The following is a 14,332-nucleotide window of genomic DNA, read 5'->3' on the forward strand; positions in this document are numbered from 1 at the left end:
GCTAGCACAAAGATAACATGTTGTGAGTGTGATGCCCACCAATGTGTGTTATGTATTTTGTTTTCATCCACAGCCAATATGTTTTAAAGTGAGCACACTTGTTTATTCCAGCAATAGTTGTTGGCAATATAACTATTGTTCTTCTAATCTTTATTCTTCAACTATTTCGTCCGTACGTATTTTGACACTCTTCTTCTTCCACATTTAGTTCACCACAGCAACCAGTTACACACACACAAGTGTATTTCTCTGTCTGTCTCTCTACACACACACACACACACACACACACACACACACCTTGGAGGCATTGTTAGACCTCCTGTCTGTCTGTCTTTATGCCTGTCAATTCAATTCAATTCAAATTCAAATTTTGCATTATTGGCATGAACGTTTACAAACGGTATTGCCAAAGCATCAGAAAATTAAACATACAATAACATCAATACATGATAATATCAATACACAATAACAATACACAATTATATTAATATTAATAATATAATCTCTCTCTCTCTGTCTCTCTCTCAAATTCAAACAAATATTACAAATATGGAGAATAAAGTTTCCTCTATTTAAAGAGAGCAGACAATTCTTAATTCTCATAATTAGTACCAAAGTGCACCCAAGTAACAAACCAAAACATGACTAAGTTATTCCTGTTTATTGAACAGTCCAGCTATCCTCACCGCATTTGGCTTCTCGAGGATAGTCATAAAACTGTCTTTGTATCGGCATTATTCATGCAGGTAATAACAATGCCAACTCAGAATAAAACTATCCGCTGCTGTGAAGTTGAAGCGGTTTTTTTTTTTTGCGAAGTTCAACTTCAAGCAGATCATTTTATGTTATCTTGGCAAGGAGATTTTTCTGTTGTTGCCAGAAATCTGTAGCCAGCTCCTCTTGGAGAAAAGACAGCATGGTGCCAGCAGTGGAACGACTGCCTGAGACTGTTGCGTCTCATTATGGCCATCCAGAAATCTTAGCAGCGTTCCTCATCAGTCGGTATAACCATCAGTGATAATCGGCGCTCCATGGTGTTCTGCACTGCTCCTGGCTTTGCTGTCAGAGTCTGAATAACAGCTACCATTCAGAAGGGGCTGTTAGTCGTTACACTGATAATATAACAATACATATTGTGAGAGATTGCACACATACTATATTATTATTTTTCTAAACAAAAACACACACACACACACACACACCCATTGCCTCAGGTGGTAATCAGGAAGTTACACTGTGCACAAATTAGGAAATAAACACTTTATTGTGTTACAAACAGTAAAAAGATAAAATATGTACATTCATAAAGCCATGAAATTATTATAGTATTTAGAAACAAAATGAACGAAGTGGGAAAGGATTCAAAATCCTATTTGGAAATAGCTACAAAGAAAAGACAACTGCAACTTGAAGCCAACGTTTAAGCCCTTGTTGCCTCTCAGAGAGCAGAGGGCACTATGTCCATTCTGTCTCAGTAGGTTTCTGTTTTTCTGTTTCAAGGCTCTGGAGCAGTGGGAGTATATCAGAAAGACATGTGCACAAAGACAAACTGAAAAAAATAAATAATAATACATCTAAAAAGAATATATGTCACTAAATGATTATCTTAGTGGAAGACATGATCAAAATAAATAAAGGATTACATTCATTAAAACAGACTTAATGTAACAATTCAAAACTAATCAAGAAGGCTTAAAATGTAAACACTCTTAGGAAAAAAATGTAAAATAAAAGGTGGAACCTTCTTTTAGCTGTAATAAAAATAAAAATAAATCACATAAAAATGAAGTTTTTCTCTCTCTCGTATTCTTTAAGTCTTTAATTCTTTGAAGTCTTCTCCAACACCCAGTCAATGACCTAGAACAAGAAAACATTTAGGTTTAGAAGGACTACAAAGCCAAGCTGAGAACCATTGGTGTCTGGTGGTGTTACCTGTTTGACGTTGCTGCTGGCTGCCTTCTTCATCTCCTCATGCAGACCACGAGATGTCTTCAGATCCTGGGATCAAACAACAGCAGAGGAGATCACTCTGACTGACAGAGTACGGTAAACTCAAGTGAGCTTTACATCATACACATCAGATATTTTAGGCCAAAGTTGAACACATTTGAAGTGGGGAGAGGATATTGGTAGAACAGAGTCGAGAAAAAAAGCAAAGTGTAACATGTACTCAAATATCTATAAAATATTCTTGAGCATTTTCAGCTACTTTATCCTGCAATACATTTCAGAGGGAAATGAATACATACAAACGTCACAGTGAGTTGTATTAGATTAAACTACATATTTGTCCATAATCAAAATCAAACACTTGAAACAGGCCAGTGATGCGTCACAGGAATAAATGATATGCAGACAAAAGAAGTCAACTGTCCATCAAGTAATGTGTGTTTTTCTTCAGTGTGGTATCCATTGTCCTATAAACCTGAGGTGCCTGCAGTGATACCAAATACTTACAGAAAGAAAAATAGCAATGAAAAATACTATCTCCACAAAAACAAACATCTAGGATAAATCAAACACTCAAAAGAAATGAAATATATAGCTTCGACACTACCCAACAGTATATGAAGTAGATTGAAGTAGCTTTCTTCCAGCACTGTTGGCAACAGTTTTTCCTCAGTGTTTATATTCTATCAAACAAAAACACCTAATCACAATTTACAAGGAGCCACAAAAGAAAATAGATGGAAATGTGTGTTTTGGGCAAAAATATCAGAAATGGATGTCTTCAAACTGTTCCTATTATTGTTCTAATTTGTTGCGAGGATCTCTAACAAAACACAACATATGGTCAAAAGTTCAGTACAAGTCCTGGATACAAAGCATACAAATAAAGAAACTGTCAAAGGGAGGACGGCGCTGACTGCGTGTGGGCAGTAAACAGACCAACCTTGAGATAGAATTTCGAGATATCAAACAGTCTTTTGCCGCAGGCCTCAAAGCACTCATGCTCGGCAGTGATCCCGTGGTGTTTGAGCGCTTTAGCCACTACCTCCTGCAGCATCTGAGGACACAAAAGACAAACACGCTCACAGTTCTATATTGGCATTACTGTGAAAACATCTACTACTTGTGTTTATTCACTAACCACCTGACGCTAATCCGGTTCAGAGAAGCTAATTTTAGCACAGCTCCCTTTTTTTTTTAAAAAAAAAAAGGAAGGGATGTCAAAATCTCTCGACTTTGGGGGCCGTCCTTGCCTCAGACTTGCGCGCATTTACATTCAGTGTGAGCTTGCAGGTACAAAACATACAAATATTGTACTGGTAGCTTCGCCACAGGAAAAAAACAGTCCTGAAATAAATAGATCTGCCTTTAATCTTGTCACAGCGACTGTTCAGAGGAAACATGATAAATGATTGTGAGGAATCATCTGTGCCATTCAGTCTCATGAGGCGAAAGGCAGCTTTTAATCTACGTCCTGAATAAACTGCGATCATTATTTCCGAGTAGGGCCAACTGTCCTTTCCTATACTTGGGTTTGGATGATAAGCCTGTTTGAATAGTAATCACAAATCAGAACAAGCCAAGGTTGCGATGCAGATTGTGAGCTGTACGTGTGTGTGTGTGCAGTGTGCACTATGTCACGTCGCCACGTACATGTTTCTGTCATTGCACACTGTACCCTAAAAATACATAAAAGATGGGAGAGAAAAGTGTGTGTGTGTCTATGGAGGCAGGCAGCAGGTGACATGATAATGGTATAGTAGTTGTAAAGTGATTTTTCTGCGACATTATAACGCAGCCCACACATTCACAGTGATCGTATGCAAAACACAAAATGTTACTCTTTCCTGGAGCTTTTGCACAACTCTCATCTGTAGTAGAAAGACAGTAAGTGTGTTGTGTGTGTGTGTGTGTGTGTAAAGTTTAGATAGATACTTTATTAATCCCGCAAGGGGAAATTCTTTCACTACAGCAGCTTTTATAGATAGTGGTGAGTGAGGGAATTACACATTCAGTTGTTAGTAGAAACAGTACAATACAGCCTTTTTAAAATGTGTTGTTAAATAGGTGAATATCACAGGAAAACTCTGGTTTATTATCACCTTTACTAACCAAAGTAACTAGAATCTTAGACTTAGATCTTGTGCGAGTGTGGCAACATCACTAAAAATGTGTCCGTCGTTGTCATAGAAGTAGAAGTGTGGCAGTATAGCAGCAGCTTTATATTGTTGTTTTCAGGTGGCACCATGAACACAACACAGTGCTCCCGTCTTCATTTGTAGTTGTATTTTGTTAGTCACGACAAGGGTTTGCCTTTTTTACCCGTCACACAGAGGCAGAGTGACCACAGCAGGCCACAAATGCAGGCTCTGTATTTGTTTAGCTCCAGATACCGAGGCAATGCTAACATTTGCTTGTCGACCTGCTGGAGTGCTGATAGTTTAAGGATGCCGAAAGGTAAAAGCTCAGTGTGAGAGAGACATGACTGACAAAGAGGAGACTAGCAGCCTTAAGAACACGGAATTCACATTCTTCCTCACGTTGTTCACGCTATTTATAGTGTATGTGTTGTGAAGTCCAACAAATTTGCAATAAATTGTTAACTTTTCAGTTTGTCTGGTATGCAATCCAAGGCAAACTTTAACTTTAACCATGTTTACTGTGAATCACAAACTAGTTGGTATGAGAGAAATGCAGTGTTATGCCGTCGTGGTCAATGTCCGCTACCAAAGTGCCTCCGAACAAGAAACTTCAACCACCTTACATGAAGGGAAAACGTATTTGTAGTTCATGTATGAACCAAAAATCCACAGTGAGTGCTCTCCATGCTTCCTGCTAGAAATACACAAACAAGTGAGGTTGACACGCTTTGATGAGTCAAAGTTAACAGGTATATCTAGATTATTTCTATAGCATGAATATGTTGACTTTTAAAATAACACACACACACACGCACACGCACACACACACACCCTGTTGTGTTTCTGGGAGCGTGACTCTTTGGAAGGTTTGTCCTCTGCTTTTTCGTAATGGCTCTTCAGCTCCTGAGGTTTAGGTTTGTCAGCAGGGGGAAGAGTCACCAAACCTGGGTAGTAATGTCAGGAAAATGAACAACAAGGCATTTCAAATCCTCAGCATATGTCTGAGTAGAACAAGACTTAATCCTGATCATAATAATATCAATATAAATATGTTTATATCATTTAGTCAAACTGAAACATGTGTTTAGGCTCTCCTGTAAACAGTCACTACACTCAGACACCAGACATCTCTTTATTATTTTAGGAGGTCTTCCAAAGTTTTCACCTAAAAATTTTGAGGGGCTTGAAGTAAGTTTGAATTGGTTAAAACATGTTAATAAAGTTTGTTCTATACAAACAGGATCTCTTTCTGATAAGTGTGTTGTTCCACAACGATATGATATACAGAGGACATGCATTTCATTTTGCAAATCTACAAATTTGCAAATAATACATGCTAATAATAATTGCTTTATTGGTAGCATTTTGATGTCATAATCACATTTAAAAGATATTTTAGGCTTTCAAAGTTATTCAATAAAGAATTCCATAAAAAAAGAGTAAATTACTACATATGATGTATTGATGTTATAAGTATGTATCCTGTTGTGAGAAGAGATGATGGATACAGTTTGGAATTGCTGCTCTTTGTATAATTTGATATCCTCATACTGGTTGCATGTCTAGGATGTCACTAAACAATTAAGCTGATGAATTTTACTTAACATTTAAAGTAATGGTGTGCAGATTTTCTCACGCATATTTGCCAGTTTTGAAGCACCTATATACTAAACTACAACAGATTGAGAGTGTTGTTCATTATACAGTCCGATCGTTAATACCGTGCACACACCTGAGGCTGTGGACTGAGATCTGCTCGGCTGTTGACGTAGAGACCTAATGGCAGGGTGTGTCCCACTGCTGCCACTGCTCTGAGAACAGAGGGAGTCACTGCTCTCTGACTTCACCAGCCTGGAAATGGTAAATGGAATGGTAAACATTGTTGGTGCAACCCCAAGATCCATCCATCGATGTGTCCATTCATTCATACGCTTTCTTGGCGCTAACCAGGACCAACGCACATCCTCATCCTCATCCTCATCATACCTCTTGCGAGGATAACCTCCGATAATGTCTGTGTCCCTCGACCTGCGCTTGAGTCGCGCTACATCAGCGTTCTGCAGAGTCTCTCCGTCAGGCACACTTCCTGGTTCTGACATCACAGCAGGTGAGGGGGCGGGGCTGAGGGCGAACGGGAGGGCACAGGGCTCCTTGGAGCAGGTAGTTTGGGTCTCGTATCGAATCAGACGGGACTGGAGTTTTACAAAGGCCTGGTCCCGGTCCAAGGACCGCTGATTGTCCAGGCAGAACCTAAATGAACAAATACATTTTTATGAATATTAAATTAAGAAGGAACGGAGACTGATGTGGCTTGCTACTGTCTGTTGATCATAATACATTTTTCATAGCTGCCTGTACTATAAAATACCAGTTACTGTAGCTGAACAGTCGCTGCATAGCTTCTAGAAACTTACTCTATGCCATGGTAGTGGGACACTGAGGCTTTGTTGAAGGGCATCTGGCTAATTCTCCTGGGAGAAAGGTCTGGTGACAACTGAAACACGTTATTACTGGAGAGAGAGACAATGAGGGAGAAAGAGAGAGTAGGGGTGGGGGACAAAAACATAAAAAGTTTATTGAAGAAAATGTTTTTCTCTTCATTGAATCACAAATACACATTTTTTTGATTAAAACACAGTTTTTGACATAATTATTAGAACTAACTGATGATTGCTCCGCTACTTTTTTAACCCAACTCAATAATATTTGTTTGTAGCAGGCTTATGATCGTAATCAAATCCTCATTATGGCCTCATTAACTGTCATTCATAACCATGCTAAAACAACCTGAATACAGCATGTGTATTTGTAAATCTGTTATTTTATTAATAAGTCCTGTTTCATGATCATCTTTGTGTGAGCCACTCTCAGCCGGTTGTCTGCTTGTAATCCTGTCAGTCTGTGGCTGCCTCGGTCTACACGACTGTCTCTTTATGTCTTCCTGTGTGAAGGCCTATATGTGCCATGTGTGTATAAGCTTAAGCCAGAAAAGATGACTGAACCTACCCTCTATTGATAGCCAGGAGTTGTAGATCCCCAGTGGGCAGGCCATCAGATGTGAAGTGTTTTAGAAGTTCTTTGGCATCCAGTAATGCAGAGGAGCTCTTTTGACTGTCTTTAGGACCCAGCAGACTGTCACTGGAGCCCGGACCTAACAAACCAAATCTGACACACACACAAAATACACTGTAGATCATAAACAGCATATAAAGAGCACATAACTGTCATGTGTCTATTTAAATATCATTTAAGGATTCAAGGATAATGTAGTGTCATCATTATGCAACGAAGGGTTGCACAACAAAATATAACAAAACACTTGTGCATTTTTTTAATTTGCATCAGGATGAATGTAAACCACAGCAACAAAAACAATCCTCTGGGCAGATAACAAGGCCAGCCTCTTGGCAGACATTAAAAGTTCAACACCAGGGGAACAATGTCATCCACATTGACTATGTAGGGCAACAAGCATCGTTAGTGTAAACACCGAGTCCGCCTCCTCTCGTCTCCCACCGGAGTCTTGATCCAGGATGCCCCAGAGAAGCCAGGTCTATGTAAACATGTGGGCACAACAGTCTCTGATCTCCCGTTGCTGGGTTAGCCTCAAGTCTTATTTCATCCATCTTATTTTCCTGCGACCGGACATTAGCCGGGGACAGACTAGCCTTCGGTCCTGGCTGGGTTAGCTTCGGTTCCATCTCGGCCTTCTCCTCTCGAGGCAGTCAACTCAGCTTTCTGTGGCGTCCGGGCCGGCCCTGCCTGGCTGATTGTTCCGAAGATGCATTGGGTGGTGATCGTTGTCATGTATCGATGTTGATGAGTGTATCTCTGTCACATGCCATACGTGCTGTAGCAATAAAGACGAAAAGACAACAAATTAAAACAAAAATGTACCTTCTCTTCTGTCTTCTCCTCTGCAAGTTCTCTATGTTGTGGAGGACACTCCTCTCAGGCCAGTCAGATAGCAGGTGGGAAATGTTTGGAAGACCTACAACGAGGAAACATCAAGGCTCAGCTGGTCGTTCCCAATGATTCATTTGGTAAATTCCTATTCAGCAAGAGCCAACATTGCTGAATATGAGTCTCACGTGAAACATTTGTATTTGTCTGATTGAAAATGTGAGTAGTTAAATTGTCTCCCTCTTCTTCAAAACCTCAATAGGTTGATTTCCATTAAACTGCAGTCACAGGTTGTCTCCCCATTGAGAAGAGTATACCGTGCCCCGAAATCTCACACTTCAAAAGAAGCCTTCAAGTCTGAATGAAATGATGCTTACTTTTGCAGTATACTGCAAATACTGCTTGGCATTGCTCGAGCAGGTTCACTGACAAGATGACGGTTTTTCATGCACAGAAATGTCCGTAGGTTGTAAGTGTGATATATGAAGAGACTGAAGCTCTCCGCCAGTGGTTTGAAAGCCCACACAGAGTCATTCACACCTTCACGGCGCTGCAGAAATGCAAATGCAAAAAGACATTCCTAATGGACTGCAGAAGCAGCAAATTATATTCTCCAGAGCAGAGGGTGGGCAAGGATTATAGAAAAAAAAATAGCTGATGTGCAACTTAGAAAGTGTGTCTCTACGTGTTTACATCCATCATTACTTCTCTTAGTAGAAGCTTACTGGCTTTACCAAATGGAGAGCTAAATATAGGTAAATGGTACAGAATGTGAAATCTTGAGGACACGCACAAAGACAAGGCCGTTATGTGGACTGTTTGAGAGAATTAGACGAGTTACAATACAAATACACAAGCTGAGGCAAATCTAGTCACATAGGTCGATGCACAACACTCACAAGAAAAGAGTTTGTATCTAGTTCCGCTTGTTAACTTACCACTCCATAAAGGTAACACAACCAAAGAAGATCATTTGTTTAAATGCTCTGACAGCATGCTAGCAATGAGGATAACCATCCTGGAATAATAGGAGAACACTACCGAGACAGAATAGGGACGTTGTTCCAGGTCTTCACATTCTGCCTACACAATAACAACTTAAAAAAAGAAAGTGTTATTTCAGGGGTATAAACAGAGCATTTCCCAGGATGGTGTGGGAGGAGGTGGTCTGTGAGCGGTAGGAGTTTCATTGCGTCTACTGCAGCTCTGGATGGATCCATACCCGAGTTGTTGGCGGCTGTGCTCTCCTCCTCGTCTGTCAGACAGTTGGCAGCAGAGGGCAGAGTGGAGTCAGTCATCTTCAGATACTGCTCCCTGGCCAGACTCAGAATGACCTTCAGGTCATTGATGGGTATTGAGGTTGAAGCGGACGCTTCTTCTTTTTGTCCTAGACACACAAACAGACACTGGGTTTAATCTTGGCAACATTTAAAATGTAGGTTTTTGACTTTTTTTGGTTTCTCGCTGCACTAAACTTTTGAATTTCACTCCTACTCAACACCAGACTAGTTTTTTCCCTCGACTACACCAAACTCCAAAGATCTATGTGATGAAACAGGGAGACTCTCTTGCTTTAATTAGGGGAGGCAAGTCTCCTCTCTGATGTAGCCCCAATAAATGTACGTCTATCTATGTAACTGTCAAATTGCATCGTTTTGTACATTTTACTTCAGTTGTAAAAATCATTAGTAATTATTCTTCGTCTTGAGTGCCTGATATCCAACAGAATTGTCGTAATCGGTGGAGTGGGCGGATTCAAAAGGTCTGGACCCAGGCAACTATTTCTTGTCAACAAAAGCTGCAGAGTGCCACGGGTGTGAAGGGTCACATTAAAAAAAGGTTCACGCTACATTATAAACGGTTAAGAGTTAAATAAGCAGTGAAATTGAAAGACAAAGTCCTTCGCACGCACCAGCATCAGCTTGAATACTCCTCACATGCAGAGACAGACTGATTACAGCCTATGAGACAAACGACAGACCCATGATGGTGCACACACACATTTCACATAATCAAAAAAACTTCCAGTGAACTTCAGTACCATACTTCTAACTTTTGACCCACCTTTTCCCAATTTAATGCCAAGTCAGTATACATTGCAATGAATTTCATTAAGGTCTCTGGTCTCTCAGGGCTCTTCATTCCGCTCACGGCCTTTTCAAAGAACAGCCCTATTGCTTTTCCTGAAGTTGAAGAATTTCACTCCACTTCATTTAATCTGGCTCCACTCTACTGGTGTTTCGCTATCTTCTCCTGCCAAGGGGACATAATGTGTGTCTGTAAAATAATGATATTTCAACAGAGCGTTTCTGTGCACCAGCCTGTGCTGAGGTGGTGAGAGCTCCAACTGAAAACAGTTCAGGAAGCTCCGATGTGCCCCGACAGTTGATGCACACACTCTGAAGACTGCCACTGCAATTTTGTAATTTGTTATGCGAGCAACATTACAAAACCCCACAATGTTCAATTTATTATGATATAAAATAGAAAGAAAGCAGCAAATCTTCACATATAAGAAGAACCAGCAAGGGTATGACTTTTTCATTTAAAAAATAACTGAAATGATTAATGAATTATTAAAATGGTTGCAAATTTGTCGTTTGTACATCGACTGAATGGTTAAGCAATTCATTCTTTCAGCTCTTATAACTTTATGGAATGAGATTAATCTGTGTTTTGAAGATTTTATAACCTGTTTTTGAAGATATGAGCCATGAAGCAAATGGTTTGATGCGTTTTTTCCATCCATGAAATGGATTTACACATCGTGTGTTGATCCCCAAACCATAAAGACATGTTGGACCAACGAGTTGTGTGTCAGGGTACGGACAGGGTTAGCGACATGAATCAGACAATCCCCATCACGCTGTAAAAATGACTGCTGAACAGTGCGCACCATCAACCAGGTGTATGTATGCGTGTCTGTCATGAAGTGTCAAACAATATTCCTGGTGAGAAGACACAACAATTATTAGACAAGTCACAACAGGTTATGTGAAGAATCTGTGCCCATAAAAATGCATGAACCTCCTCTACTGGTCTGTGAGAGGTTGCTTCCCCATCCTGCTTGGGGGCATGAACGTTTGATTGACACATCTTAGAGAACTCAAGGTGCTGCTCTGAGGGCTTTTCTTGGATATTATCATCCATTAAGCATGCAAGCATTTCAAAAAAATTGCATTGGTAGCACTAAAACACAACAAAAGTGATGATGAAATCTGTTCGACTTCAACAGTGTGCTGTATTTTCTGTCTACATAATGTTCGACTTCTACACCACCTACTTCTTATTCCCAGAATTACAGTATATTCTGGGATTCGTGTTAAAAGTAGAACTTACTGAGATATTCTTGGAATACCAGTGTCTGAACCTGGGCCACCTTCTTCTCTCTCTTCAGCAGGCCGGCTCCTTGAAGACAGGGAAGAGGGTAGAAGATGCTGCCGACAGCGCCTCCTGGTCAAATGAGAGACAAACAGTGAATGAAAAATGTGCTAAACCTCAGCCTGTACCGTGACTTTGCAGAATGTTTTGATATTTCTTGAGTGGGATCAGAAGAGGCAACGGAGAGTTCAAGGGGTGCTCCAACGATTTTGCTGAAAAAAGGTCAGTTCACTTGAAATACTTGGCAGAAAACTTTTCAAGTCTCTAAGAAATGTGCAAAACGAATTTAAAAAATATCACTCTTGGGAGGAATTACGACTAATTTTTAATTAATTACAGCCCCGTTTAAGGCATAAGGTCAAAAGGTGGGGGACCACTGAATGAGTCAACAACAACAGATAAACCTACTGCTGCTCCAATACTTTGTAGTAAACATATGGTTCACTAATTAAATCTGTCACTGCTTTGTTGGCCAAAGAGATTTGAAACATGCCAGAAAAGGTCACACATATATATTGAGTATTTAACGCTTTTTGTTCTGGTGCAACAACCCTCTGGTACACATTTTAAGACTTTCATTTTTAGTCAAAACGTTGCCGTCATTGAAGCAGTTAGGGAACCTTTTATAGTCTTGCTCCGCATTTAAAAGTATTTCAAAAATGTCTCCTGAAGGTTGCATAAAATGTTAACAACAGTGGAAACCCTTGGGAGGAAACACCAAACCCGGTCTCTTGAATAACATATAAAGCCCAAGAACAATGGAGGACTTTCATCCGGAGAGAAGAGAAGTTTAGAGAACAAAACACACAACAGTTTGAGATTCACATGCGTCTGTCCTTCTAGTCCGCCATAACCAGCCACAGCTTTTGTTCAACCATCCATCTGGTTCTTCCCTCTCACCTATACTGTACATTCACTCCATTCCCCCTCATCTCTTTCATCAAGGTTTCTTCACTATCAAAGTAATCCAGTGATAATTGTCTATGTACCCAATCCATGGGTAAAAGAAAAGAGGAACTGAAAATCGCTGATTTGGCATTATTTTAATGGTGCAAAATAATAAATGTTGCTGTCAGACAGACAGACGGGTCCAAGATGCTGCGATTCAAGTTTTTAGTTATAGTGACAACAAAAAAAATCACAGACACACACACCAGCTTAATATACCTGATGATGATGACAGAGACTTCTCTCTCAGCAGCCCTGAGACGGTTGCCATGGCAGCCGCTCCATTGATCTGACTGTCTGAGTGCAACATCCGGACCCTGCAGCCTCCGATCCCGACGTCCTCCGAGCCCTGGACCAGGAGGAGGTAGCGAGCACTCTCACCTTTCAGCTCTACGTCAGGCACTGCAGGGTACCCACAGAAAGAGAGCGATTACATCCAGAGTTAACCCACGACTGAGCAGGGAATTTACTTCAACGTGTTTTACAAACTTGTTGTATTACGGTTATTTATTGCTTTAATGCCTGCTGCACTCTCCATATGATCTTTAAATCCTAATTTGTCCTATAGCTGGTAATAATTAAATTTATTTATAAATATTTTATCCATACAATTCTCATTAAAAGGTCCAGTGTGTAGGATTTAGGGGTATTTATTGGCAGAAAAGACTCGTGTTTTCGTTACCTTAGACTGAGCCCCCCCCCCCCACATCTACGCAGGGAGCGGGTCCTCTTCACAGAGACGGCCATGTTGCACCGCCATGTTTCTACGGTAGCCCAGAGCGGACAACCAAAAACCACTGGGTCTAGAGAGTGCCTTTTGCGTTTTTTTAACTGACCTGAAGGCCACCGTAGATTCTCTACACGCTGAGCGAGGTGAGGGTATTCAGTTGGTTGCATTCTGCAACGTCACCACTAGATGCAAATAAATGCCTACACACTGGACTTCTCAGGTATCTTACTCTAAAAACTGTTGATCAAGCGTTTTTGTATATCCCTGCTGTCCAATTCTTAAAATTCATTGTTTACCATTTGCTACAGCAATCCAAATTCCTCAAGGGTATGCTATACCAGTAAATATTGTCTTGTGAATTTTGTCTCTGAATTTTCCTGTGGTGCTTTCCAAATTGATTCAGTCCTACTTCCAAGTGTTTTATTATCTATATCCGTATATTCCTAGTTAGCAATTTATTTCCCCACAGAAGGTGATATGGCTCCTCTCTGTTGTTGCCAGACAGTCATCCATTTAACAAGGCAATGAAAAGGACATGAAAAAAACAAAAAACGTCTTACAGTCAGGTAAGGACTTTGGTCTCCTGGCTACAGACTCTCTCCAGCGCTGCGAGCTGAGCTGGCTGGCTGCGTGCTGAGCAATGGGGGTGATTATACAGGACATGCTGAACAACGCTCCGACCTAGACGTAGAAACATAGATAAACATACACACTCACTCAGTCCCACAAATCAAATAGAAGGTGCATGTTCTAGGCATTTTCTACTGTATGTCCCATCTACATGTACACACATTTGACTGGGGAAAACTTCATTAGAGAAGTTATATGACTGACTTTTTCAGTATTTGTACATATAGAGGCAGACTTTAGGGGGCGATACCTTTCCACACAGCGACTTCAACTGGTCCAACAGAAGTTTAGCTTTCATCGACTTCCCAGACGCGCTTCTGTTTGCTGGTGGTGAAGGAACAATACAATATCGATACCAACCTGGATAAGACTGGATAATCCTTAGACGGCTGCAGTAAAAACACAAGAAGCTGCATTTTGTGACCTGTATTCAATCGGGTAATCTCAAGTGCATCAAAATCTATATGCCAGGAAAAATAATGAAGGTTGTTTTATTATTTTGTCACTCAAAGTTTGCATCTAGAAAAGTGGGTTCAGCTAAAAGTGGATTGATGAAGACATAAAGATACTTTGTTTTTGAAGACACCCCCCCCCCCCCCACCCACACACCCGGCACCAACACAAAGATACCCTTGAGAGTACCCGATTG

At 40.5% G+C, this 14,332-nt stretch overlaps 1 protein-coding gene across 1 annotated transcript in view; it reads right to left on the bottom strand.

Annotated features, from left to right (window-relative positions):
• Positions 1-1,294: 1,294 nt before the first annotated feature.
• mtbp (MDM2 binding protein) overlaps positions 1,295-14,332 on the bottom strand; it is a 25,973-nt gene continuing 12,935 nt past the window's right edge. Inside the window, exons 10-23 of the mRNA XM_031853459.1 lie at positions 13,934-14,000; positions 13,614-13,734; positions 12,543-12,725; positions 11,334-11,447; positions 9,217-9,381; positions 7,989-8,082; positions 7,098-7,256; positions 6,506-6,601; positions 6,078-6,341; positions 5,824-5,942; positions 4,923-5,035; positions 2,894-3,007; positions 1,933-1,998; positions 1,295-1,857 (exon numbers count right to left, since the gene is read on the bottom strand). Coding sequence (XP_031709319.1) covers positions 1,819-1,857; positions 1,933-1,998; positions 2,894-3,007; positions 4,923-5,035; positions 5,824-5,942; positions 6,078-6,341; positions 6,506-6,601; positions 7,098-7,256; positions 7,989-8,082; positions 9,217-9,381; positions 11,334-11,447; positions 12,543-12,725; positions 13,614-13,734; positions 13,934-14,000 — 1,714 coding nt within the window. The 3' untranslated portion in view covers positions 1,295-1,818. The remainder of the gene's footprint in view (positions 1,858-1,932; positions 1,999-2,893; positions 3,008-4,922; positions 5,036-5,823; positions 5,943-6,077; positions 6,342-6,505; positions 6,602-7,097; positions 7,257-7,988; positions 8,083-9,216; positions 9,382-11,333; positions 11,448-12,542; positions 12,726-13,613; positions 13,735-13,933; positions 14,001-14,332) is intronic.

The sequence above is a fragment of the Anarrhichthys ocellatus genome, unplaced genomic scaffold (genome assembly GCF_004355925.1).
Source record: "Anarrhichthys ocellatus isolate YVR2014 unplaced genomic scaffold, GSC_Weel_1.0 scaffold13, whole genome shotgun sequence".
NCBI classification, from domain to species: domain Eukaryota; kingdom Metazoa; phylum Chordata; class Actinopteri; order Perciformes; family Anarhichadidae; genus Anarrhichthys; species Anarrhichthys ocellatus.